Source organism: Oncorhynchus kisutch, linkage group LG12 (genome assembly GCF_002021735.2).
Source record: "Oncorhynchus kisutch isolate 150728-3 linkage group LG12, Okis_V2, whole genome shotgun sequence".
NCBI lineage: Eukaryota > Metazoa > Chordata > Actinopteri > Salmoniformes > Salmonidae > Oncorhynchus > Oncorhynchus kisutch.
This window is the reverse complement of record NC_034185.2, coordinates 37,779,714-37,806,056: the sequence shown is the minus strand read 5'-3', so window position 1 is coordinate 37,806,056 and position 26,343 is coordinate 37,779,714. Positions and strand designations below refer to the sequence as shown.

Here is a 26,343-nt window from a genome sequence, read left to right as displayed (position 1 = left end):
TGGACTGTCGTTTCTCTTTGCTTATTTGAGCTGTTCTTGCAATAATATGGACTTGGTCTTTTACCAAATAAGGCTATCTTCTGTATACTGCCACTACCTTGTCACAACACAACTGATTGGCTCAAACTCATTAAGAGGAAATTCCAAAAAACCTTGTGTCATGTGTTGTTTGCACTCTCCCTCTCTCTCTCTCTCTGAATGTGTTCTGGTGTCTCTGTTGATTGTTTAATTCCAGCCACCCCATCATTAGTTAAATTATGTCCACTTCAATTTATTAATCAACCAACAGCTCGACAAAAGTGCATCAGTCCACTGCACTACCACATTATTTATCACATTTCCAAAACTAGTCACCAGTCATGCCTTTATATCCTACCTCCGCTTGATGGATTTTCATGAGACCCAAGCATTTGTGCTCATCTGTTTTTGCAGTACTTACAAAAGTGCATCTTGCTCTGGAATGTTTGTTTGTCAAGAGAAAAAAATGTACACATAATCACCACATCTTAGAGAACACAGGACACACAACAAATGCTACTAAGAGATACGTCTTAGTCTATGGAAATGTACTGTGTGGTGTTGGACGTGAGTGTAGGACCTGTTGCATTTTTACAACCTGAGGGTTTCACAGGGTTAAGACGGCCTACTTCATAATGAAGAAATGTATACATCTACTCTTGATATTGGTGCACCATGTTTTGACAAGGTGAAAGTTGTGACAGGGAATCTTTCCCCCTGGGTGTGTTTCTCCCAGAAGAGTTGGGAATGAAGGAGTGGCCTAATGAAAAAGGGAAGGTATAAAGGAGTTCATAAATATGTGTGTGTGGATTCCTGCTATAGCTGTCTAGCTGTCACCTCAACAACACAGCAACAACCTGGTTCTACAGTGTTACATCTGAGGAGACCAGTGAATAACAGGTAACTAAGATTTTACTAATTGATCTGTTTTTTTAATTTTATTTATCCAGGTTAGTCCCTTTGAGGCTGAGATCCAGAAAATCTGTATTGTCCCATTGGTGACATCTGACCAGGGAGCTCTTACCTTATTTAATTTGATTTAGTATTAAGTGTGATGCAATTTGAAATGAACGTTTATTTGATTTGATACTTTGATTTGATACTTATTCAAGCTCAAGCTGTGTGAAATCCTATTTGAGGAGACATACAGTAGAAGTGATGGCTGATCTCTGTGATGGGCTTGTCCCTCCAAAAAGTTGGTGATAACGTTTATATTTCAACTTGACGAAGAAACGCACAGAGCCAGAGACTGAATGGTTGCTTCTTAACGTAGCTGCTGAGAAAAGGTCACCAATTTATTTGGGCAGGACTGCAGTTATGGTTTGGAGGCCTATTATGGGATGGGAGCCTATCTTATACTACGCATCCATATCATAATTGCGGTCATGTTATAGTCTATAAGACAAAGACAATGCACAGCAAATACAAGACTAGTCTGAGGGCAGGTAATCAGGTTATGATGTAATTGGTGAGTGGCTATCTGTGGAATCTGCTGTGCTAGGATAACAGCAGGCTTGTGAGACTGGTGCAGAATGATTACAGTCTAAGACACTGCATCTCAGTGCAGGAGGTGTCACTGCAGTGCCTGGTTCGAATCCAGGCTGCATCACATCCGGCCGTGATTGGGAGTCCCATAGGGCGGCGCACAATTGGCCCAGCGTCGTCCAGGTTTGGCCGGGGTAGGCCGTCATTGTAAATAAGAATTTGTTCTTCACTCACTTTCCTGGTGAAATAAAGGTGAAATAAAAACTAATTCAATTTAAAATTACAGACAACATTTCCACGGTTTCATATACATTCTTCACTGAGGACTTTATTGTGCATCATGTGCCAAATGAGGATTTGCTCCAAGTGTTACAATTGACTTCATTCTCAGTGTATGAGTAGTGTGGGACTTGGTCTTCAATATACTGGAGACAATGAGGTTATAAGCCTATTTGAATTTACTAAGTAGTGTTTCCAAAACGTCTGCACATTTTTGTTGTCAATTGGTACTTCAGGGACTGGTAACTGGGGCCATCTAGTGGTCATATATATATATATATATATATATATATATCTATTTAATATCAATTATTGATCAGGATTGAAAATGTGGGAAATGTGTAAGATCTCAAGAGGGAGTTTTGTCATATCAATACTTTATTGGAACTTAATGACTGGTTATCCGACCGTGGTGAGTTCCTAGTGATTATGTTCAATTATAGCCTTACCTACATACTACCTCAATCAGCCCGACTAACCGGTGTCTGTATATAGCCTCGCTACTGTTATTTTAAACTGTCTTTTTACTGTTGTTTTTATTTCTTTACTTACCTATTGTTCACCTAATACCTTTTTTTGCACTGTTGGTTAGAGCCTGTAAGTAAGCATTTCACTGTTATGGTCTACACCTGTTGTATTCGGCGCAGTGACAAATAAACTTTGATTTGATTTGAATGATGCTTCCGTTTGTGATGGTGAGGAAAAATGGTAGTGATGCTGTTCTCTCTTTACTTACAGATACTATGGAAGTAGGTATCTCACCTCCTCCAACCTCTGCACTGACAACTACCGACTGAGAACACAGCTCTCACTGTCTCAGTGTTCTTGGAGTATATAACCGTTGTTATTCTGAGATATTTCTTGAATTCTTGAATGTCATGTCTGAATAGGCCTCTCTATCTGTGTGTGCATGAGGGTTTTAGCGTGCATGTGTGCATGTCTGCATGTGTGTGTGTCTCTGACTGTGTATGCGTGTACCCTTCTTGTCCCACCAGCTCTCTGATGCTCTGTGTGGCTGTTCGTCCTCTGGTTCTACCCCCCAGGGCAGCAACAGCATCTGGCCCAGCCAGAACCAAACAGGGGGTCCTGCCTGGCCGGCACAGCCCACCCAGCCCCCATCTTGCTGGCCTGGGCAACCCAACACCCCCTGCTGGCCTGGGCCACAACCATCCCAACCAGCTCAAGCTTCAGCCCAAAACTGGCCTGGTCCCCAACCACAACCACCCCAACCAGCCCCATCCCATCCCTGCCAGCCATGCTGGCCTGGACCCCAGCCTCCCCAATTCCAGCCCCAGCCTCCCCAACCCCAGCCGCAGCCCCAACCTCAGCCTGCACCCCAGCCTTTTCAACCTACAGCTTCAGCCCCGGCTTCTTCCCAAGTCCCCAGCCAACCTAGTGCCCCAAGGTGGCCGGTTACCCAAGGCCTTATCCCAGGTGTTAACCCAGGGTCTGGATGGCCTTTCAGCCCTGGTCAGTCTGGTTGGCCTGGTCAGAATCCAGGTGGCTTTACACCTGCTCCACAGTGGACTCCAACGCCAGCTGGACGTCTGGTGAGAGACAAGAAATAGGATCTAGAGAAGCTGTAGTGTAGCTTTAGTGGAGGGAAGGAGAGAGAGAGGGATGGAGGGAGGGAATTGGCAAAGACATTGTGTTGGTGTGAAGACAGAGCCATGTCCTAAATGTCAGTGTGTTGTATTGGTGTATAGAGCGTGCCCTACAACCTGAACCTACAAAGAGGCATCTACGACAAGATGATGATCACCATCATGGGCCGGGTCAAACCAAATGCTAAGCAGTGAGTTCATCAACTACCATAGTCTACTATGGTTTTTGTTGTTTACTAGGATTAATAAGATCCCTGAATTATCCCTTAGATGTACACATTACCAGTACATTATTTGAACACAACTGATGGAATAAGTCAATCTGTACTGTTGACTGTCCTGGAAGAGTGGGCCGATCAACCTGGTGACTGTGGCTTGTTTTCACTCACTAATGTCTTGGCCCATGCTTTTATCAATCTGATGAATAAAACTGTTTTAATTGATCATATCCCCTCCAGGTTCACAGTGAACTTTGTGCGAGGTAATGACATTGCCTTCCACCTCAACCCTCGGTTCAACGACGGGGGCAAGCAGGCAGTGGTGAGGAACACTATGGTGGGAGAGCGCTGGGGGAAGGAGGAGAGGCACACACAGGGAGGATTCCCCTTCATGGCTGGACAGTCCTTCGAGGTCAGTGGGAACTTCCACTGAGGCAGTGCTCCCTGTCGTCTGTACTCTACTGACTAACAAATCAACCGAGTTCCACTTTCGATAATGTCTACGGCTAAATTGCACTTTATTTAACTCCTCTGCTCCCTTTCTCCACCTGTGTTTCAGATGAAGATTCTGGTTACGTTTGAGGAGTTCAAGGTGGCTGTGAACGGAGCTCAGCTGTTTGAGTTCAAACACCGCGTCAGAGAACTCAACCAGATCGATCGCATCAACATCCTCCAGGATGTCATCCTCACCTACGTCAACGTAGACACAATACCATGACACCCACACCCATGACATCACTATACAGCATATAACACCCAGCATGTGCTAAATACATACAATTAATTATTTGCACCTGTTTCATGATGATGATGATGATGATGATGAGCTGTGCTCATTCTGTGGTGCACACACAGTACTGCGTTAATGCTCACTAACTCTGTCCATGTGCAAATATATGTGATCTTAGGACAAACAAAAAATCTATTTTTAAATGCTTTTTTAAACTCATCATCTCCAACATTGTGAGCATCCATTACAGAGCTTTGCTTTGGTGTAGTTTGAGGCCTCTCCATTCACAACAGTTGTGTTCTTCTACTGAATTCTCTTTTCCTGATGTCTGTTGGGGATTCTTTTTCTGCTTGCCAATGCAAAGTCTACAAACCTACCGTGTAAGAGCAGACCGACCTACGTATTGAATAGGCCTACATGGGAAGAATCCTGCACAACGTGCACATTTCGCATTTCATTTTTGATCATGAACAAGTATTTGATTCGATGTGTATGAAAATGATTGGTGACATATGCATAAAAGGTGAGTCATTTGCCATAATTTGTAAACCTTTTGATAGTCGATTTTCCAATTTTGATAGTTTAGTGACCGCAAAGACGTTAATGAAATGATTAAGTGGGATATTTTTCAAGGCATACCTCTAGTCAGCTTGACTCTAGAGATATGCATGTATAGTTTTTATTACTCTTTATGCAGGCAGTTATGTTCTTTTGATTTATTTGATGTTTTGAGAAGGCAACTACATTTTCAAAATGCATTTACTGTTTTGAAAAAGGCCACAGAGTTCTGAGACTTGTGTAACACTGAATATTTTCCTGATAATATACAGCTGGCAATATATAGTTTTTCTCCATTTCTGGAACAATGTTGTAAATTTTTTTTTCAATATATGGCCATACATAAAAAATGACATTTAATTGATCAGTAATTTCAGTCGCTTATTTTGTACACTGTACGGTACTTCAGTGACTTTTTCACTTTGAACATCTCTTCTCTGTTTCATATTTGTGTTACGGCTTTCTTCCGTCGAAGGAGAGTCGGACCGAAATGCAGCATGGTGGTTACTCATGTTCTTTAATGAAAAAATAGCGATACATGAAATAACTATATATATATATATATATATATATATATATATATATATATATATATAAACAAAACAACAAACAGAACGCAAAAACCTATTAGAGCCTATCTGGTGAAACTACACAGAGACAGGAACAATCACCCACAAACACACAGTGAAACCCAGGCTACCTAAATATGGTTCCCAATCAGAGACAACGAGAATCACCTGACTCTGATTGAGAACCGCCTCAGGCAGCCAAGCCTATGCTAGACACAACCCTAATCAGCCACAATCCCAATGCCTACAAAAAACCCAATACGACAACACAATAAGCCATGTCACACCCTGGCCTGAACAAATAATTAAAGAAAACACAAAATACTAAGACCAAGGCGTGACAATTTGAAATTATTTTCAATATTACTGGATGTTGCTTTTGCAGAGAGGCCCGATCATACTTGAGGAGGGCTTTGTCAGCCAAGCATAGTATTGCAGACAGTATACAATAGGCCTTACTATCTATGCTTGGTTTTAAATACCATAACTACCTGCTTGGTTCTGAGTACTTTGATGGACTTGATTTGATTGAATTAATGCTGTATTATAAACATTTTAAATCAGCAATACAATGTACAGCATGGAGCATGTTAGCAATTCCAAACACTATCAAATGCCGTTTTTCACACCTTCCTGCTTTAGCATTTGATCCTATAAAATGTATAATTACCATCTCATACCATTTACTATATTTCAAGAAATAAGGCATGAAGGGACATGGTATATGGCCAATGGCACATATTCATACATGTCAAAAACATTATCATAAGAAACAAGGTTTGAAGTGTCTTTCCTAAATCTAGGAGATCTTTTTTTTAAACTATGGAAATATATATATATATTTTTTACACATATTTAACCCCTTTTTTGGGTAAGTGAAAAACTACCTTCGTACTTCCATTAGTTTAAAAAAAAACTGTACCGGTTACATTCAGACGCGTCCCGTGAAACTTGTGGGGGATGTAGAGAAAAACAGAAAACACCATCGTGTTCGTGAGAATATCCCCTTTCCACAGTGGGTTCCCGTTAGTTTGTAGCCCAAACGGTTCGGACGCTACCAAACAGAGGTTGGCACATCGACGGTACTGACTTCAAACAAGTCTCCTGACACTTATGGGAGACCCCCATCGTGTTCGTGAGTGTCGCCCCTTTCCATAGAGTGGGCTTGTTTGGATGCTACGGACGTTTTCATGAGAAGATCTATTTTCGGGATGTCTCATGGTCTGACAAACATCGCTCTAGCGCCGCCACCTTTCACCGCAGATGCGGAAGTGCGACACTGGCACTTCCAGTTAGGGTTAGGGTTGGGCACTTGATAATAAAACATAAAAACAAAGAAGAAGAACACCTATCTCATCATTGCAGTTACATCATTGGGGTTATTCATATGGGCACAGAAGACATCAAACATATTTTAACTTTATTTTTAAAGCTGCCCAGAGAGGAAGTCGTTTTTATGGGCAGACTCATTCTGGGCATACTCATTCCATTCCGAGTTCTCCAGTATACAAGAAAGTACCTATCCTAGCATTACTCCTGAACCTGTATAAGCACACATCAGCAACACCTGATCTGGTGCTGTGATTGTGTGCATCTGTCACACCCTGACCATAGTTTACTTTGTATGTTTCTATGTTTTGGTTGGTCAGGGTGTGAGCTGAGTGGGCATTCTATGTTACATGTCTAGTTTGTCTATTTCTATGTCTGGCCTGATATGGTTCTCAATCAGAGGCAGGTGTTAGTCATTGTCTCTGATTGGGAACCATATTTAGGTAGCCTGGGTTTCACTGTGTGTTTGTGGGTGATTGTTCCTGTCTCTGTGTTTGCACCAGATAGGACTGTTTCGGTTTTCACGGTTTCATTATTTTAGTAGTTTATTCATGTATAGTTTTTCCTTTATTAAAATAACATGAATCATCACAACGCTGCATTGTGGTCCGACTCTCCTTCACCACAAGAGAGCCGTTACAGAATCACCCACCACAACAGGACCAAGCGGCGTGGTAACAGACAACAACAGCAGCAGGAGCAGCGTGACAAGAATTTCTGGACTTGGGAGGACGAACTGGACGGTGAAGGACCCTGGGCTCAGCCTGGAGAATATCGCATGGCGACGCTAGGTAGGAGACCTACGCCAACTTCCTGTGGTTACCGGGGGGCTAGAGAGACCGGGCAGGCACCGTGTTATGCAGTGGTGCGCACGGTGTCCCCAGTGCGGGTGCATAGCCCGGTGCGGTATATTCCAGCTCCGCGTATCGGCCAGGCTAGATTGAGCGTCGTGCCAAATGCCATGAAGCCGGCTCTACGCATCTGGTCCCCAGTGCGTCTCCTTGGGCCGGCTTACATGGCACCAGCCTTGCGCACGGTGTCCCCGGTTCGCCTGCATAGCCCAGTGCGGGCTATTCCACCTTGCCGCACTGGCAGAGCGACTGGGAGTATTCAACCAGGTAAGGTTGGGCAGGCTCGGTGCTCAAGAGCTCCAGTGCGCCTGCACGGTCTGGTCTACTCATTACCACCTCCACACACCAGCCCTCCGGTGGCAGCTCCCCGCACCAGGCTTCCTGTGCGTGTCCTCGGCCCAGTACCACCAGTGCCAGCACCACGCATCAGGCCTACAGTGCGCCTCGCCTCTCCAGCGCTGCCAGAGCCTTTCTCCTCTCCTGCGCTGCCAGAGTCTGCTGCCTGTTTAGCGCTGCCAGAGCCTTCCGCCTCTACAGCATTGCCGGAGTCTCCTGCCTGTCTGGAGCAGCCAGAGCTGCCAGTCTGAATGGAGCAGCCAGAGCTGCCAGTCTGCATGGAGCAGCCGGAGCTGCCAGTCTGCATGGAGCAGCCGGAGCTGCCAGTCTGCATGGAGCAGCCGGAGCTGCCAGTCTGCATGGAGCAGCCGGAGATGCCAGTCTGCATGGAGCAGCCGGAGCTGCCAGTCTGCATGGAGCAGCCAGAGCCGCCAGTCTGCATGGAGCAGCCGGAGCTGCCAGTCTGCATGGAGCAGCCGGAGCTGCCAGTCTGCATGGAGCAGCCGGGGATGCCAGTCTGCATGGAGCAGCCGGGGATGCCAGTCTGCATGGAGCAGCCAGAGCCGCCAGTCTGCATGGAGCAGCCAGAGCCGCCAGTCAGCATGGAGCAGCCAGAGCCGCCAGTCAGCATGGAGCAGCCAGAGCCATCAGTCTGCTAGGATCCGCCAGTCAGCCAGACTCTTCCAGATCCGCCAGTCAGCCAGACTCTTCCAGATCCGCCAGTCAGCCAGACACTTCCAGATCTGCCAGACACTTCCAGGTCAGCCAGACTCTTCCAGATCCGCCAGTCTGCCAGTCTCTTCCAGATCCGCCAGTCTGCCAGTCTCTTCCAGATCCGCCAGTCTGCCAGACTCTTCCAGATCCGCCAGTCTGCCAGACTCTTCCAGATCTGCCAGTCTGCCAGACTCTTCCAGAGCCTTCCTCCTCTCCTGTGCTGCCGGAGTCTGAAGAGCCCCTCTGTCCCGAGCTGCCCCTCTGTCCCGTGTTATTAAGTAGGGTTGCCGTGGCTAGGAGGTCACGGAAGCGGATAAGGTGGGGGACTAAGACTACGGTGAAGTGGGGGCCACGTCCAGCACCAGAGCCGCCACCACGGACAGATGCCCACCCAGACCCTCCCCTACAGGTTCAGGTTTTGCGGCCCGGAGTCCGCACCTTGGGGAGGGGGGGGGGGGGGGGGGGTACTGTCACACCCTGACCATAGTTTACTTTGTATGTTTCTATGTTTTGGTTGGTCAGGGTGTGAGCTGAGTGGGCATTCTATGTTACATGTCTAGTTTGTCTATTTCTATATATGGCCTGATATGGTTCTCAATCAGAGGCAGGTGTTAGTCATTGTCTCTGATTGGGAACCATATTTAGGTAGCCTGGGTTTCACTGTGTTTGTGGGTGATTGTTCCTGTCTCTGTGTTTGCACCAGATAGGACTGTTTCGGTTTTCACGTTTTCATTATTTTGGTAGTTTATTCATGTATAGTTTTTCCTTTATTAAAAATATTTTTTTGCGCAGGCTGAACACAATTAATTAGTCTCTCATTCACAATTTGACAAGCACTTGATAATGCCTCGAATTTCACCGCGGCATCCCCTTTGTGGCTGTAATGCACTGTAAAAGAATCCATGCCTTTTGCGGCCCGGAATGCTGCGTTGAGCCCTTGTCCCGGAGTGCTGCGTTGAGCCCTTGTCCCGGAGTGCTGCGTTGAGCCCTTGTCCCGGAGTGCTGCGTTGAGCCCTTCTCCCTGAGTGCTGCGCACTCCCAAGCACCTCTCACCCACCTGGCTCTCCATCACGGGATCGGGTCTTTCTCACAGGTTACAAGTGAAGCCAGACACATTGGGGACGCAACTGTGAATATTGAAGATATTGGAAGAACTGCTCACATTGACTTTTCATCAGCAAGATGAGTAGGCCAAACAAACAGCAAAAACACTAGCCTATGTCAATCTACTATCCTGCATTGTACAAAAGTCGACCTATTCTACTCTGTGCAAGAAATAAATATTCCAAACATAGTCTTAAGCAGTTGTGAGATGCGATAGATCCCAAATGAATACAACCACTAGCATCAAAACACATTTTTTTACACAATGTGGCTGACGCAACAGATTAGAACATTTACCTTAAAATGTTGATAAATTATTAGGCTATTTCTTCACATTATAAGCACAGCAATGCGCACATGGTAGTAGGCCATAAGCACTGACTGTTCCATTAGTGGGAAAACACCATTATCAAAAGTGACCACAAATGTGTTCATGTATGTAATGCTTTTATTATAAAGGCACATTTTTATGGTAAAAATGATCTTCCCCAAACTTGAAACTCACTCGCTGCTTATGTACCCAGTTAGACTCTAAACCCCCTGTAAAGCGGATTAATGTGCTTCATTTTAAGAAGTTATTTGGCCACTTTAGTTGTGAAACAAACCTTATCAAAACATATAGGACCATGGGCTAGGCTACAAGAGGTGTGCGACTACAATTGGAAAAAGTTGTAATAAAAAAAGTGATATGCTAATATTGTCACCCATCAGACTATTCCTGATTTAATCTTGTCTTTACATATACTAAATAATATATGTGTGACATTTGTTATGATTTAGAATGGACCATTAATATGCACCTGTCTCGGAACAGGGGCAGCGAGAAAAATGACCGTGTCATCTATGCACTGGTCTCTCGTGAAGTGTTTGATTAGATTTTCGAAGACATTTGCATTGATTAGAGCAGGGGTGGGCAATTCCAGTCCTCGAGAGCCTGATTGGTGACACAGTTTTGCCCCAGCCCCAGCTAACACACCTGACTGCAATAATCACCTAATCATGGTCTTCAGTTTAGAATGCTATCTGATTAATCAGCTGTGTTTGCCAGGGATGGAAGAAAAAAAAGTGTGACGCCAATCAGGCCCCTGAGGACTGGAATCGTCCACCCCTGGATTAGCGGGAAAATGGAGTGCTGAGTACCAGGCAGTTAGCATGTTTGGTAGGCTACTAATGACCATCAGCAGCATCAGAGTTTGGAGAAGCCTAATTACCAGTGACTAGACGTTCACAAGGAATTTGAATGCCTTCATGACTCTTGACCGCCGGTGTGGCATTAATACGGTCACCACAGCCCTCTTACAGATTACAGAAATGTAAAGGTCATTTCTGACTGAGCCAACATATGCAGCGTTTAAAGTAAATGCAGTCTCTCTAAAGCGGAAACATTGCCTTTAAATTTCAATCACGCTGTAAAGCTGAACTTCTACGATGTGGATTGAATAGAGCCCTTAGTCGCCAGAAGTTAGGTGCGCAGGGGATTACAATTAGCCTGATCCCAGATCTGCTTGCGATGTCTTGCCAACTCCTATGGTCATTGTTTGGCGTGACAACATGCAAGTGGCAAGACAGCACAAAAAGTTCAAGTTACCATGCTAGATTTCCATAGAGGTGGTCAGATGTCATAGGTGCAAGGGGTTTCAATATCTACAGATAATCTGATCATGGATGGAGAGAAGGATTAGGATTGACACCTGGAACCAAACTCAATCTGAGAGATTATAAAAATCATTCAACATGGTTTATATTTTTTAGCTATCAATTTAATTCAGGTATTAAAATGAACATCTCCAGGAATAGCTTTACTATGGGAGGGTGAACACTGTCATAACACTGTCATAACACTGTCATAACACTGTCATAACAATGAAATAGCGATGACATAACTTTTACATTGAGAGATGGATCAGCATAGTTGATTATGTTCATCACCGTTACCAGGAAACTGTTAGACTGGGCCATCTTATGATGCGTTACAGACTCAATGCAATGACACAGACTTTTCACCCTATCTGCATAGGGAACCAAGCCCAGCTCTGACACAGTGGAGGTATCTGTCTGTTGTAATGCCATTACTGTTCCTGGCACAGAGACCATGTCAGGGAGTTGGTTAGTGTCTGTGAGACACAGTCTCATGACTGGCTGCTGAGCAATGAAGTCAGCCATGTTACCCACAGCAGAGTCAGAACCCCTCCCTGTGTTCGTTGCGTTTGGAAACGGGGGTATGCACGACAATGGGCGCTGTCGTGCTAATTAAACGAAATCCAGTGTCTTGTGGGACACTTTGGACTTGACAGTTGGTTTCCCCCTGGTTACCACTTCGCACTGCTAACACCTACACACGCACAGACACGTATACATAAAACACATACAACATAACCATACACAGACAAAATCCCATGGTTTCTATGGCAACATTTCAATATTGTGTCAGTGTTGTTCTCTCTCTCTCTCGAAAAATGGTTGACGCATTCCAGCCACACCCATGACAATTTAAGAGCATCAACACCATGGAAGTGGAAGTGCCTTTTTTTGATATTACAGGGACGTTTTTATATAACCTATTTTGTTGTTGTAGTGGGGACAGTTACATTAGAACTTTAAAAAGATTATACTTTAAGGAGAACGTTTACATATAATTGTTGTATTATTTGTATGTTTAGCTCACATAATTTAAAAGTATGCATTAGGTGTCTGTAATAGCGTAAAACATAGCAAAAACAAATGTAGACATTAATAAATGCATTTTTATAGCTTTCTGAATATTTCTTTCATTGGTGGGGGGGGCTGCCAAAATTGAGGCATGGTTGCTTCGAAACAGCGCCCCCTGTCAGTTATTGAGTGTATATATACAGTGCTGTCAGAAAGTATTCAGACATGACTTTTCCCACATATTGTTGTGTTATAAAGTGGTATGAATGAAATAGATTTATTTGTCTTTTTTTTTGTCAACGATCTACACAAAATACCCTGTAATGTCAAAGTGTAAGAAGAATTCACCATTGGCAGCGATTACAGCTGTGAGTCTTTCTAGGTAAGTCTGTAAGAGCGTTGCACACCTGGATTATACAATATTTGCACATTCATCTTTTTTTTAATTCTTCAAGCTCTGTCAAGTTGGTTGCCAAATATTTTCAAGACGATTTAAGTCAAAGCTGTTACTAGGCCACTCAGGATCATCCAATGTCATCTTGGTAAGCAACTCCAGTGTATATTTGGCCTTGTGTTTTAGATTATTGTCCTGCTCAAAGGTGAATTTGTCTCCCAGGGTCTGTTGGAAAGCAGAACTGGGTTTTCCTTTAGGATTTCTCATTTCTTTTTATAGTAAAAACATTCAAGTCCATGCCGAAGATAAGCATACACATAACATGATGCAGACACCACCATGCTTGAAAATATGAATAGTGGTACTCAGTGATGTGTCGTGATGGATTTGCCCCAAACACTTTGTATTCAGGACATACATTTTTTGCAGTTTTACTTTCGTGCCTTTTTGCAAACAGGATGCATGTTTTGGAATATTTTTATTCTGTACAGGCTTCCTTCTTTTCACTCTGTCAATTAGGTTAGTATTGTGGAGTAACTACAATGTTGTTGATCCATCCTCCGTTTTCTCCAGTCACAGCCATTAAACTCTCTAACTGTTTTAAAGTCACTATTGGCCTCTTGGTGAAATCCATGAGCAGTTTCCTTCCTCTCCGGCAACTGAGTTAAGGATGCCTGTATTTTTGAAGTGACTGGGTGTATTGATACACCATCCAAAGTGTAATTCATAACTTCACCATGCTCAAAGGGTGGAGCAGCGGTCTAAGGCACTGCATGTCAGTGCTAGAGCCATCACTATTAGACCATGGTTTGATCCCGGGCTGTATCACAACAGGTTGTGACCGGGAGTCCCATAGGGCGGCGCACAATTGTCCCAGTGTCGTCCGGGTTAGGGGAGGGCTTGGCTGGTGTAGGCCATCATTGTAAATAAGAATTGGTTCTTAACTGAATTGCTTGGTTTAAAAAAAAGGATATTCAACGTCTGCTTTTTATATTTTTACCCATCTGCCAATAGGAGCCCTTTTGTACAAGGCATTGAAAAACCTCCCTGGTCTTTGTGGTTGAATCTGTGTTAGAAATTCACTGCTCGACTGAGGGACCTCACAGATAGTTGTATGTGTGGGCTACAGAGATGGGGTAGTCACTCTGAAGGCGCTGTAAATTATTGCTTATGTCCTACATATATATTGGCCCACAGTGTTTTTTACAACAAACATTTTTATATAAACTCAGCAAAACAAGAAACGTCCTCTCTCTGTCAACTGCATTTATTTTCAGCAAACTTAACATGTGTAAATATTTGTATATTTTGAGACCTGGGCTCTTTGCTGGCCATGGCTGAACACTGACATTCCTGTCCTGCAGGAAAGCATGCACAGAATGAGCAGTATGGCTGGTGGCATTGTCATGCTGGAGGCAAGAAGGGTACCACATGAGGGAGGAGGATGTCTTCCCTGTAACGCACAGCGTTGAGATTGCCTGTAATGACAACAAGCTCAGTCCGATGATGCTGTGACACACCGCCCCAGACCATGACGGACCCTCCACCTCCAAATCGATCCCGCTCCAGAGTATAGGCCTCGGTGTAACGCTCATTCCTTCGACGATAAACGCGAATCCGACAATCACCCCTGGTGAGACAAAACTGCGACTCGTCAGCGAAGAGCACTTTTTGCCAGTCCTGTCTGGTCCAGCGATAGTGGGTTTGTGCCCATAGGCGATGTTGTTGCCGGTGATGTCTGGTGGGGACCTGCCTTACAACAGGTCTACAAGCCCTCAGTCCAGTGATTGTGCGTTTAACTCGGGCAGTTGTTGTTGCCATCCTGTACCTGTCCCGCAGGTGTGATGTTCGGATGTACCGATCCTGTCCGTACTGTCTCCCTGTAGCGCTATCTTAGGTGTCTCACAGTACGGACATTGCAATTTATTGCCCTGGCTACATCTGCTGTCCTCATACCTCCTTGCAGCATGCCTAAGGCACGTTCACGCAGATGCGCAGGGACCCAGGGCATCTTTCTTTTGGTGTTTTTCAGAGTCAGTAGAAAGGCCTCTTTAGTGTCCTAAGTTTTCATAACTGTGACCTTAATTGCCTACCGTCTGTAAGCTGTTAGTGTCTTAACGACCGTTCCACAGGTGCAGGTTCATTAATTGTTTATGGTTCATTGAACAAACATGGGAAACAGTATTTAAACCCTTTACAAAATTATCTTTGAAAGACAAGGTCCTGAAAAAGGGACGTTTATTTTTTTCTGAGTTTATAGTTATCTGCTTTTAGAAAGATTGAAGAACATACTTTGATAAGGGAGATGTTGTGACAGGGAATCTTTTCCCCTGGGCGTGGTTCTTCCAGGAGAGTTGGGAGTGGCCTAATGAAAAAGGGAAGTTATAAAGGAGATCCTAAATATGTGTGTGTGTGGATTCCTGCTATAGCTGTCTAGCTGTCACTTCAACAACCAAGCAACAACCTGGTTCTACAGTGTTACATCTGAGAAGCGCAGTGAATAACAGGTAACGTAACGTTGTATTCATTTATGTCTTGAGACTGAGTTTGAGATTGTATTGTCCCATTGGTTTAGAGCTCTTATCGTATTTTTTATTGTTTTACTGTACACTGTGTTGCAATTTTAAATTCACTTGAAATCAACCTTAGCTCCAGCTGTGCAGAATCATATTTCATGATACATAGAAGGGGAAAAGGGGATACCTAGTCAGTTGCACAACTGAATGCATTCAACCATAATGTGTCTTCCGCATTTAACCCAACCCCTCTGAATCAGAGAGGTGCGGGGGGCTGCCTTAATCAACGTCCATGTCATCAGCGCCCAGGGAGCAGTTAATGTTGGGGGTTAACTGCATTGCTCAAGGGCAGAACGGTAGATTTTTCCACCTTGACGGCTCAGAGATTCGAACCAGCAGCCTTTCAGTTACTGGCCAATGTGCTTAACCGCTAGGCTAGTGAGGGAATATTCCAATTAAGTTTTGGCTGATCTCTGACATTGGTTAGCCCTCTCCAAAAGTTGGTGCTTGCTCTGCTCTGCGGCCGAGCCAATTTAGTTCTGGGCTAAAGGTTGATGTTCTCCGACTTTAGAGTGTGCTATGCTGCAGTCCAAAAGTTCTCCTTTGGCCAACCAACCTTTTGCAGTGTGAAAAGTCCTGGCATATAGAGTGAAACAAACCTCAATTTTGGCAATTATTTTCTAGGAGAGAGATTAGACATGTTCAGCAAGCTGTTTGAAAACATGTTTTATTGTAAAGAAATATTTGTACTGATCTATGGAATGTTCAAAAGTAGAAAAATTATATATATATATATATATAACTAAGAACTCTAAGACGTTACGGCTTGAATGTCCCGTTCTGAATGACAAAGAAATATACAAAGCAAATATGTTAGACTGAATTGTTGCTTCTTAACATAGCTGCTGAGAAAAGGTAATCAACTTATTTGGGCAGGACTGCAGTCACGGTTTGGAGACCTATTATGGGATGGGAGCCTATCTTATACTACGCATCCATATCATAATTGCGGTCATGTTATAGTCTATAAGACAAAGACAATGCACAGCAAATGCAAGACTAGCCTGAGGACAGGTAATCAGGTTATGATGTAATTGGTGAGTAGCTATCTGTGGAATCTGATGTGCCACGAGGAGAGGACAGTCACTTGGCAGAATGATTACAGACAACAGATTCACAGTTCCATACACATTCCTCACAAAGGGCTTTATTATGCAATAGATGCCATATTGTGTCAATTTCCACCAAGTATTACAATGGTTTTTATTCCAGTGTTACAATGGTCTTTATGGTGACCTTCGACCTTCATACTCTGTGTATGAGTAGGGACGTGGTCTACAAGAATACAGAGATGTTGTGAGCCAATTTGAATTCACCAAGGAATGTTTCCAAACTCCTGCTTATTTTGTCTGAGCTGTCAGTTGGTACTTTAGAGGAGAGGGGGACATGACTGTCCCTCTCTAATGTCCCTTAGGATAAACTGGTATAATCAGGGATGAAACTGGGGGAAACGATGAACTTGAACTGAATGCCCTGATGATCTGACCGTGGTGACTTGCTAGAGGGATTTCTTTCCGCTGTTAGGGGACCATGGCTGCAACACTGCTTCCGTTTCTGCTGAAGATAAAACATCGTAGTGATGCTGTTCTCTCTTTACTTACAGATACTATGGAAGTAAGTACCTCACCTCCTCCAACCTCTACACTGACAACTAACGACTGAGAACTATCCCTGAAAGGAACTGTCTCAGTATTCTTGAAATATTGTGTGGAAATAGTCTGTCTGTGTCTGTGTCTGTATGTATAGGAGTGTGTGCATGAGTGTTGGTGCCAGTGTGCATGTGTGTATCGTTGATGGTGTGTGTGTATTAATCTTGACCCCCCCAGCTCTCTGATGCTCTGTGTGGCTGTCCGTCCTCTGGTTATACCCCCCAGGGAAGCAACGGTATCTGGCCCAGTCAGAAGCAACCAGGGAGTCTTGTCTGGTCGACACAGCCTGGCCAACAGCCCACCCAACCCCAGGCCATGCCCTGCTTTCCTGGGCAGCCCAGCACCCCCTGCTGGCCTGGTCCACAACCATCCCAACCAGCCCCAACTCCGGCTCAACCTCAGCCAATGCCATGTTTTCCTGGGCAGCCCAACACTCCCTGCTGGCCTGGGCAACAGCCATCCCAACCAGCCACAGCTCCAACCCAAAACTGGAACTGGCCTGGTCCGCAACCATCCCAACCAGCCCCAGCTCCATCCCTAAACTGGCCTGGTCCCCAACCACAACCATCCCCAGCCCATCCCTGCCAGCCATGCTGGCCTGGACCCCATCCCCAGCTTCCCCAATTCCAGCCTCAGCCTACACCCCAGCATTTTCAACCTCAAGGCCCAGCTCTGATTCAAGCCCAGGCCCAGGGCCCCAGTCAGCCTAGTGTCCCAGGGTGGCCAGTCCCAGGCCTTAGCCCAAGCATTAACCCAGGGTCTGGATGGCCATTAGGCCCTGTTCAGGACACAGATGGCTTCACACCTGCTCCACAGTGGAATCCGACACCAGCTGGACTGGTGAGAGACAAGGAGGGAGGGAAGGATTTTCTATATCAAATCAAATGTTATTGGTCACATACACAGGGTTAGCAGATGTTAATGTGAGTGTAGTGAAAAGCTTGTGCTTCTAGTTCCGTCCATGCAGTAATATCTAACAAGTCATCTAACAATTTCACAACAGTGGGTGTGGATGGAAGGAGGAAATTTGCAATAAATTGTGTTGGTGTGAAGACAGAGCCATATCCTAAATGTCAGTGTGTTGTGTTGGTGTGTAGAGCGTGCCCTACAACCTGAACCTACAAAGAGGCATCTACGACAAGATGATGATCACCATCATGGGCCGGGTCAAACCAAATGCTAAGCAGTGAGTTCATCAACTACCATAGTCTACTATGGTCTTTGTTGTTTACTAGGAGTATTAAGATCCCGGAGAGACCCAGTGAAAGCATTGGACGTTAACATACGTGTCATTTTGTAAAGTTGATTGTTCTGAACATGTCAGCTGCCTTCGTCGGATGACAGTCAATCTGATCAATTAAACATCCTTTTTTGATTCATTTTTTTGTTGTTGGTTGTATCCCCCTCCAGGTTCACAGTCAACTTCCTGCGAGGTAAAGACATCGCCTTCCACCTCAACTCTCGGTTCAGTGAGGGGGGCAAGCAGGCAGTGGTGAGGAACACCAAGGTGGGAGAGCGCTGGGGGAAGGAGGAGAGGCACACACAGGGAGGTTTCCCCTTCATGGCAGGACAGTCCTTCGAGGTCAGTGGGAATATTCTTTACAGCAGTGCAACTGTAGCCCCTACTGTTCTAACTAATAAATGGAACATAGAAAAGTGTGTTTGCTATCATTAATTAGCATAGAACGATGGTTAGTTGTTTTTATTGATCTCTACTAGTTAAGGTTAGTACAGGGATAAAGTACTTTAACTAAAGTAGGTTATAGATCAGCACTGTGGGATATCCTCTCTCTGAAGCATCGTCTGTGAGTCTATGTGTTGTTGAGTGTCCGGAAGGTAGTCAGGGATCTTTACCTTTACCTTTCAGGGATCTTTATCGAACCAGGCTATTTTGCAAAGCCAATCTGGCTTAAAGCTGCAACGTCACTTTTGGGGCAACCCGACCAAATTCACATACAAATGTGTTATAGATCTGTCATTCTCATTGAAAGTCTTAGAAGCGGTAGATCTATGCACTATTTCTATGCTTTTAGTTCTAAAGTTTTTTTGTTTGGCCTACTTTTGGTTTTGTATAGCAGCTTCAAACAGCTGAAGAAAAACAATACTTTTGCTTTTTGAAAAGCTATTTCACAGTGGTTTAGATGCAGAGGTGGTCAGTGGCACCTTCATTGGGGAGAACGGCTCATAGTAATGCATGGAACAGAGTGAATGGAATGGCATCGAACACATCAAACACATGTGCTTGATTCCATTGCAGCAGTTACAGCCATTATAATGAGCCGTGCTCCTCTCAGCAGCCTCCTGTGTTCAGATGGTACAATGATTCTCTACACTATACTTGCTTGTTTTGTCACAAACTGAAATTAGGGCAACTATTTGAATTTTTAGCAACCAGGAAATGACATAATTTGAGTTATTTCTGCATAGTGCGTCTTTAAGAGTGTTCGTCTTTCCTTTCCTTTCAGATGAAGATTCTGGTTACATCTGGGGAGTTCAAGGTGGCTGTGAACAGAGCTCAGCTGTTTGAGTTTAAACACCGTGTCAGAGAACTCAGCCAGATCGATCGCGTCAACATCCTCTATGATGTCATCCTCACCTCCATCAACGTAGAAACAATGCCATGACACCCACACCTCACGACATCCATATACAGTATATAGCACCCAGCAGAGGCTTTGCACCCGTTTTATGATGATGATAATGAGCTGTACACTTATAACCACATTAATTCCCACTAACAAAACACTCCATCTGAAAATGTGTGTAATGTTAAAGGCCTAAGAATTCAACACTGCCATTTCATTGTAATTCTTATATTTCATATAACTATTTTCTGATCAATGTCTATATAAATATACATACTTTATGACTTTGAACTGGCTAAAGATATCAGTAGTTACAGAACGTCTCTATATGAGAGGATTCAGCGTCCTTCAGGGGTCGTTTTTAGAATCTAACCAGCTGGGTTAACTTTTGCCACTGTAAATCAGTTGGTAGAGTATGGCGCTTGCAACACCAGGGTTGTGGGTTCGATACCCATGGGGGAACAGTATGGTAAAAAAAAAGTATGAAAATGTATGCACGCACTACTATAAGTCTAAATGCTAAATGACTAAATGACTAAAATCAATGTAAAATTGTATGAAATAAAACCATTAAATTGAATGAAGTTATCTTTGAAATATTTTTATTGTATCAGACCTCTCATACAACTGCAATATCAAGACAGGTTTGACAGTCAACTCGATGCACACAAACAACACTCACAATAAAACCAGGGGAAATAGACATTTAGCATAGATTCAAAAACATGTGGAGTAAGACAAAACAGTGTGATCATTGAGAAAATTCAGTGGCATCGCAGTTACAGTGAATGTAAACATGTCTACCCTTGCCATGCAAGCTATAAAAAAAAAGGAATTCACAGTTAAAAAGGATAAAACCGACATAAAGGATTTATGGCCAATCCATTTTCTTAGGGAAAACCCATGTCATTTTCTCCCCTCAACAGTGGACAGGACATCACATTTGCCCACAGTGCAGTCCCAGAATAAATAAATTTTTCCTTCATTAATCCCTACAGCCATTCAAAATTAAATACAAATCCAATCAGAGTTTATTTGTTATGTGCAGGTGTAAAAAGTACAGTGAAACGATTGCTTACAAGTTCTTCCTCAACGTTGCAGTAGTACTGAGTCATATAAAAGAAATACACACAAGACATTTTTTAAAGTACACATGAGAATCTTAAATGTAATTCATTCTTAACAACTCATTTGTCCATCTTCACTCTATTTAATATGTTATTAAACTTCTCTATGAGGAAGGGTCCGGTTCTCATTGTCCTTATGATTTGTTGATTACCGAGCGATTCCTGTCTGTGTGTATTTTCATAAGTGTAATACACATTTAATTCATATGCATGTCTGCTTGTATGCATCTTCTGTGTATGTATCCTTTTTAGATCTTGTTATCCAGTCTCTTCTCCACTGACTTCAGTAAGAGCTCAGAATACTGCTGCAGGAGAGCCAATGTCCTGTCCCCCTCACCTTTGACCCCTACCTCCCCTCTCATTGCTACCTCCCCCCTGAGCCCTTTACTTCTATGTACAAGGTGAGGTAGGGAGTCTAGTTCAGTCTTCACTGTTCCCAGAGCCTCAAACAGAACCGTCTCCATCTCCTGCTGCTCTGCATTGACCTCTAACCCACTGCTCAGCACCTGGAGAGAAACATGACATACTTTATTGTAAACACACAAGGTATAAACACACACAGATGCACACCCACACGCGTGTGCCGAATACAACAGGTGTAGACTTTACAGTGAAATGCTGACTTACAAGCCCTTAACCAATGCAGTTTTAAGAAAAATGTTTACTAAATAAAAGTTAAAAATAAAAAAGCAACAATAAAGAGGCTATATACAGGGGGCACCGGTACCGAGTCAATGTGCGTGGGTACAGGTTAGTCAAGGTAATATGTACATGTAGGTAGAGGTAAAGTGACTATGCGTAGACAATAAACAGAGAGTAGCAGCAGGGGGTGGGGGTGAGGGGGGGGGGGACAATGCAAAAAGTCTGGGTAGCCATTTGATTAGCTGTTCGGGAGTCATATTGCTTGTGGGTAGAAGCTGTTAAGAAGACTTTTGGACCTAGACTTGGCGCTCCGGTACCGCTTGCCGTGCGGTAGCAGAGAGAACAGTCTATGACTAGGGTGACTGGCATCTTTGGCAATTTTTAGGGCCTTCCTCTGACACCGCCTGGTATAGAGGTCCTGGATGGCAGAAAGCTTGGCCCCAGTGATGTACTGGACCATACGCACTACCCTCGATAGCGCCTTGCGGTCGGAGGCCGAGCAGTTGCCATACCAGGCAGTGGTGCAACCACATGCTCTCGATGGTACAGCTGTAGAACTTTGAGGATCTGAGGACCCATGCCAAATCTTTTCAGTCTCCTGAGAAAATAGGGAAATAGGCTTTGTCGTGCCCTCTTCACGACTGTCTTTGGTGTGTTTGGACCATGATAGTTTGTTGGTGATTTGGAGAATGGGGGCATGCTCGGCGCCACCTTTTCTTGTTGTCTACAATCATCTCTTTTGTTCTGATCATGTTGAGGGAAAGGTTGTTGTCCTGGCACCACACTTCCAGGTCATTGACCTCCTCCATATAGGCTCTCATCGTCGTTGATGATCAGGCCTACCACCGCTGTGTTGATGGCAAACTTAATGAGGGTGTTGGAGTCGTGCGTGGCCACGCAGTCATGGGTGAACTGGAGGGGACTAAGCACGCACCCCTGAGGGGCCCCAGCTTTGAGGATCAGCATGGCAGATGTGTTGTTTCCTACCTTTACCACCTGGGGGCGGCCCGTCAGGAAGTCCAGGATCCAGTTGCAGAGGGATGTGTTTAGTCCCAGAGTCCTTAGCTTAGTGATGAGCTTTGAGGGCATATGGTGTTGAATGCTGAGCTGTAATCAATGAACAGCATTCTGACGTATGTGTTCCTTTTGTCCAGTTGGGAAAGGGTAGTGTTGAGTGCAATAGAGATTGCGTCGTCTGTGGATTTGTTGGGGCGGTATGAAAATTGGAGTGGGTCTAGGGTTTCTGGGATGATGGTGTTGATGTGAGCCATGACCAGCCTTTCAAAGCACTTCAGGCTACAGAAGTGAAGGTCGGTAGTCATTTAGGCAGGTTACCTTGGTGTTCTTGGGCACAGGGACTATGGTGGTCTGCTTGAAACATGTAGATATTACAGACTCGGCCAGGGACAGGTTGAAAATGTCAGTGAAGACACTTGCCAGCGAATGCTCGGAGTACGCGTGCTGGTAATCCGTCTGGCCCTGTGGCCTTGTGAATGTTGACCTGTTTAAAGGTCTTACATCTGCTATGGCGAGCATGATCACACAGTCCTCTGGAACAGCTGGTGCTCTCATGCATGCTTCAGTGTTGCTTGCCTCGAAGCATGCATATAATTAATTTAGCTTGTCTGGTAGGCTTGTGTCACTCCGCAGCTCGCGGCTGGGCTTCCCTTTGTAGTCCGTAATAGTTTACAAGCCCTGCCACATCCGACAAGCATTGGAGCCGGTGTAGTAAGATTCGATCTTAGTCCTGTATTTATGCTTTGTCATATACTTGTCCAGGTTAGAGTACGCTCCTTGAAAGCGGCAGCTCAACCCTTTAGCTCAGTGCAGATGTTGCCTGTAATCCATGGCTTCTGGTTGGGGAATGTACGTACAGTCAACTGTGGGGACAACGTCATCGATGCACTTATTGATGAAGCCGGTGAGTCCCGGAACATTTTCCAGTCTGTGCTGGCAAAATAGTCCTGTAGCTTAGCATTTGCATCATCTGACCCCTTCCGTATTGAGCGAGTCACTGGCACTTCCTGTTTTAGTTTATTTGTAAGCCGGAATCAGGCCATAGAATTATGTTCAGATTTGGCGAATGGAGGGAGAGGGAGCGCTTGTATGCCTCTCTGTGTGTGGAGTAAAGGTTGTCTAGAGCAGTGATTCTCAACTGGGGGGGGGGGGGGGGGGGTCGCAACTAACTTTACACAACGTTAGCGCTACACACTGCATGGCTTATTGTTGCTGACTTTACACGTGCAGCGCGTCACTTATGTCATGTAGGCTAGCTGTCAGAGTAAAATCATGGACAAGTTTTGAAAACATGCAGCCCCCTCGACAATGGAAGCAGCAGTAGATGACAACAACTAGGCAGACAACCCAGTCCCTATCAAGAAGAGAAAAATACTGCCCCTGACTTCAAATGTGGTTTTATATAAGAAATAGAAGGCAGGCAGGGTGAGTGTAGACCACTGTGCGTCCTATGCAATGAGAGCATGAATGAGAGCATGAATGAGAGCATGAATGAGAGCATGAAACCCTCCAAAATGAAAAGGCACCTGGACACCAAGCATCCAAGCCACAAAGATACGACAGCGGACTTAAAAAAAAAAGTAAATATATGGAGGCCTCACAAGATTCATTGAAGATCGTATGCAAGGTACAAGAAAAGGTACTTTGCGCATCATACCTTGTGGCCCAGTGCATTGCTAAGCCCACAAAGCCTACAAAAGCCCACACCAGCACAGAGGATCTCATACTCACTGCTGGGAATGATACGTGCACTTAAATCTTGGGAGAATCAGACGCCAACAAACTTAAAAATCAGACCCCTGTGCAATGACACCACGGGGAGGAGAATCCAGGACATGTCTGAGGCCATAACGCCAGACATCAGAGCACATCAGTGCAAACGGCCATTACACACTGCAGCTTTATGAATACACAGGTGTGGTGGCTAACCATGCAATCCTAATGGTCTTTGTCAGACATGTCTGGGATAATAACTTCAAGGAGCAGTTCATTTTTAGTGCTGATTTGCCTACTACCACCACTGCAGAGTGTCTTTAACACAATGGATATGTACCTGGGATTCATGGGACTGGCCTGGGATGGGTGCGACGGTGTGACCACTGAACTACCATGAAGGGAAAGCACTCCGGAGTAGTAAAGCAGATCCTGGAGAGAGCACAGAGTGTGACGTGGAACCACTGCTTCCCACACAGGAGGCATTGGCAGCGAAAGACATGGTGCCTGAGCACCACGCCACTCTCCAGGATGTGATCAAGTGTGTCAACTATATCAAAAAGAGTTCCAGGGAAAGCAGGCGTTTCCAGGCCTTCTGCAGGGATATGGGGAGAAGCACGAGCAGGTGCTTAATCGTGCATAGGTCCGCTGCCTACCTGCCAGATATGTTTGATCATCTGAATTCGCACAATGTGTCAAAGAAAGGGACGGGGGCACAATGGATTTGAACAGAGGGACAAATTGGATGCCTTCAAGATGAAGCTCACCGTTTGGGCAACTAGCTGTTTTTTTCTCCCTCTTGTTGCACATGTGACATGCTGGTAGAAATTAGGTAAAACACATTTACGTTTCCCTGCATTAAAGTCCCCGGCCACTAGAAGTACAGCCTCTGGATGAGCATTTTCTTGTTTGCTTATGGCTTTACACAGCTCGTTGAGTGCAGTCTTAGTTCCAGCATCGGTTTGTTGTCGTAAACAGACAGCTACGAAAAATATAGATGAAAACTCTCTTGGTAAATAATGAGGTTTACAGCTTATCATGAGATACTCTACCTCAGGCGAGCAAAACCTTGAGACTCCCTTAATATTTGATTGTGCGCACCAGCTGTTATTTACAAATAGACACAGACCACCACCCCTTGTCTTACCGGAGGCAGCTGTTCTATCTTGCCGATGCACGGAAAACCCAGCCAGTTGTATATTATCCATGCTGTTGTTCAGCCACGACTCAGTGAAACGTAAGATATTACAGTTTTTAATGTCCCGTTGGTAGGATAGTCTTGAAGGGAGCTCATCCAGTTTATTCTCCAAAAGGTTTCACGTTGACCAATAGGACAGATGGTAGAGGTGGGTAACCGACTCGCCGACAGATTCTCACAAGGCACCTGGACCTGCGTCCCTTGTATCGCCGTCTTCTCTTCCTGTGAATGACGGGGATTTTGGCCTAGTCGGGTATCCGGAGTAAATCCTTTGTGTCCAACTCAATGAAAACATATTTGTCCAGTTCGAGGAGAGTAATCGCTGTTCTGATATCCAGAAGCTCTTTTCAAATCATAAAAAATGGTGGCAGAAACATTATGTACAAAATAAGATACAAAAGAACAAACACAAAACAGCACAGTTGGTTAGGAGCCTGTAAAACGGCAGCCATCTCCTCCGGCGCCATTCTTCCAGGACATGGATCCAGACACACACATTTGTTTTACTATCCTTGTGGGGTCCAAACAATTGATTCCTAATCAAAATCCCATTTTCCCTAACCCATAAACCCAACCCCGAACTTAACCCTAACCTTAACCTAATTGTAACCCCAACCCTAACACCGAAGCATTTATCCTGGTGGGGGGGGGGGGGGACAGTAAAACCAAACACTCACACCAGACTGACCGTAGTATAGAGCTGGGTGGCTCTCCTCACACTGTTGTGCAGCTCTGCTACAGCCCTTCTACAGATTTCCACAGTGACAGGGGGATCTGTGGTAGAAAACATACATTCTGGTGTCTCATAATCATTGAGGAGCTGAGAGTAGTAAACACAAACATGCTACAGTGTAACACACACACACACACACACACGTAATGAATACAACACACACAAAAGGTAACACGTTATGGATGCATTGGTGTGAGTTAGTCAATTCGAGACAAACAGCACATACAAATAGGCAAAGGGAAGGTTTGAACGCTGAAGGCATTAA

General features: G+C 44.6%; 3 protein-coding genes across 12 annotated transcripts in view; 2 read left to right on the top strand and 1 right to left on the bottom strand.

Moving 5' to 3' along the window:
- The first annotated feature begins 624 nt into the window (after positions 1-624).
- Positions 625-5,256, top strand: LOC109900968 (galectin-3). Of its 4 annotated transcripts, none has more exons than XM_020496904.2 (6): positions 625-918; positions 2,521-2,531; positions 2,826-3,332; positions 3,489-3,577; positions 3,845-4,016; positions 4,164-5,256. In XM_020496904.2, exons 2-6 carry the CDS (start codon positions 2,526-2,528, stop codon positions 4,320-4,322), a joined length of 933 nt encoding a protein of 310 aa, XP_020352493.1. In that variant the 5' UTR covers positions 625-918; positions 2,521-2,525; the 3' UTR covers positions 4,323-5,256. The 4 variants fall into 4 exon arrangements, with proteins under 4 accessions (XP_020352493.1, XP_020352492.1, XP_020352491.1 ...); XM_020496903.2 differs by having other exon boundaries at positions 2,778-3,332; XM_020496902.2 differs by having other exon boundaries at positions 2,521-3,332.
- Positions 5,257-15,211: 9,955 nt separating this feature from the next.
- LOC109900313 (galectin-3-like) lies at positions 15,212-20,245 on the top strand. 3 transcript variants are annotated; one of them, XM_031837506.1, is made up of 6 exons: positions 15,212-15,345; positions 17,018-17,028; positions 17,289-17,903; positions 18,161-18,249; positions 18,474-18,645; positions 19,529-20,245. In XM_031837506.1, exons 2-6 carry the CDS (start codon positions 17,023-17,025, stop codon positions 19,685-19,687), a joined length of 1,041 nt encoding a protein of 346 aa, XP_031693366.1. In that variant the 5' UTR covers positions 15,212-15,345; positions 17,018-17,022; the 3' UTR covers positions 19,688-20,245. The 3 variants fall into 3 exon arrangements, with proteins under 3 accessions (XP_031693366.1, XP_020351591.2, XP_031693367.1); XM_020496002.2 differs by lacking the exon at positions 17,018-17,028 and having other exon boundaries at positions 15,216-15,345; XM_031837507.1 differs by lacking the exon at positions 17,289-17,903 and having other exon boundaries at positions 15,238-15,345; positions 19,529-20,244.
- The window catches only part of LOC109900391 (mitogen-activated protein kinase-binding protein 1), a 42,787-nt gene continuing 36,672 nt past the window's right edge, over positions 20,229-26,343 (bottom strand). For 3 of the 5 annotated variants that reach the window (XM_031837500.1, XM_031837501.1, XM_031837502.1), the window contains 2 exons: positions 26,034-26,119; positions 20,229-21,281 (listed from right to left, as the gene is read on the bottom strand). In XM_031837500.1, the coding sequence (XP_031693360.1) occupies positions 21,024-21,281; positions 26,034-26,119 (344 nt within the window). In that variant the 3' untranslated portion in view covers positions 20,229-21,023. Of the gene's footprint in view, positions 21,282-26,022; positions 26,120-26,343 lie in introns of all 5 variants that reach the window. The other 2 variants (XM_031837503.1, XM_031837504.1) reach the window with 2 other exon arrangements.

Coding starts and splice junctions, on each gene's coding strand:
- LOC109900968 (XM_020496902.2), top strand. CDS start 2,751: ATGCGTGTACCCTTCTTGTCCCACCAGCTCTCTGATGCTCTGTGTGGC. Junction 3,333..3,488: donor CAACGCCAGCTGGACGTCTG/GTGAGAGACAAG, acceptor ATTGGTGTATAG/AGCGTGCCCTACAACCTGAA. Junction 4,017..4,163: donor TGGCTGGACAGTCCTTCGAG/GTCAGTGGGAAC, acceptor CCTGTGTTTCAG/ATGAAGATTCTGGTTACGTT.
- LOC109900313 (XM_031837506.1), top strand. Junction 17,904..18,160: donor ATCCGACACCAGCTGGACTG/GTGAGAGACAAG, acceptor GTTGGTGTGTAG/AGCGTGCCCTACAACCTGAA. Junction 18,646..19,528: donor TGGCAGGACAGTCCTTCGAG/GTCAGTGGGAAT, acceptor CTTTCCTTTCAG/ATGAAGATTCTGGTTACATC.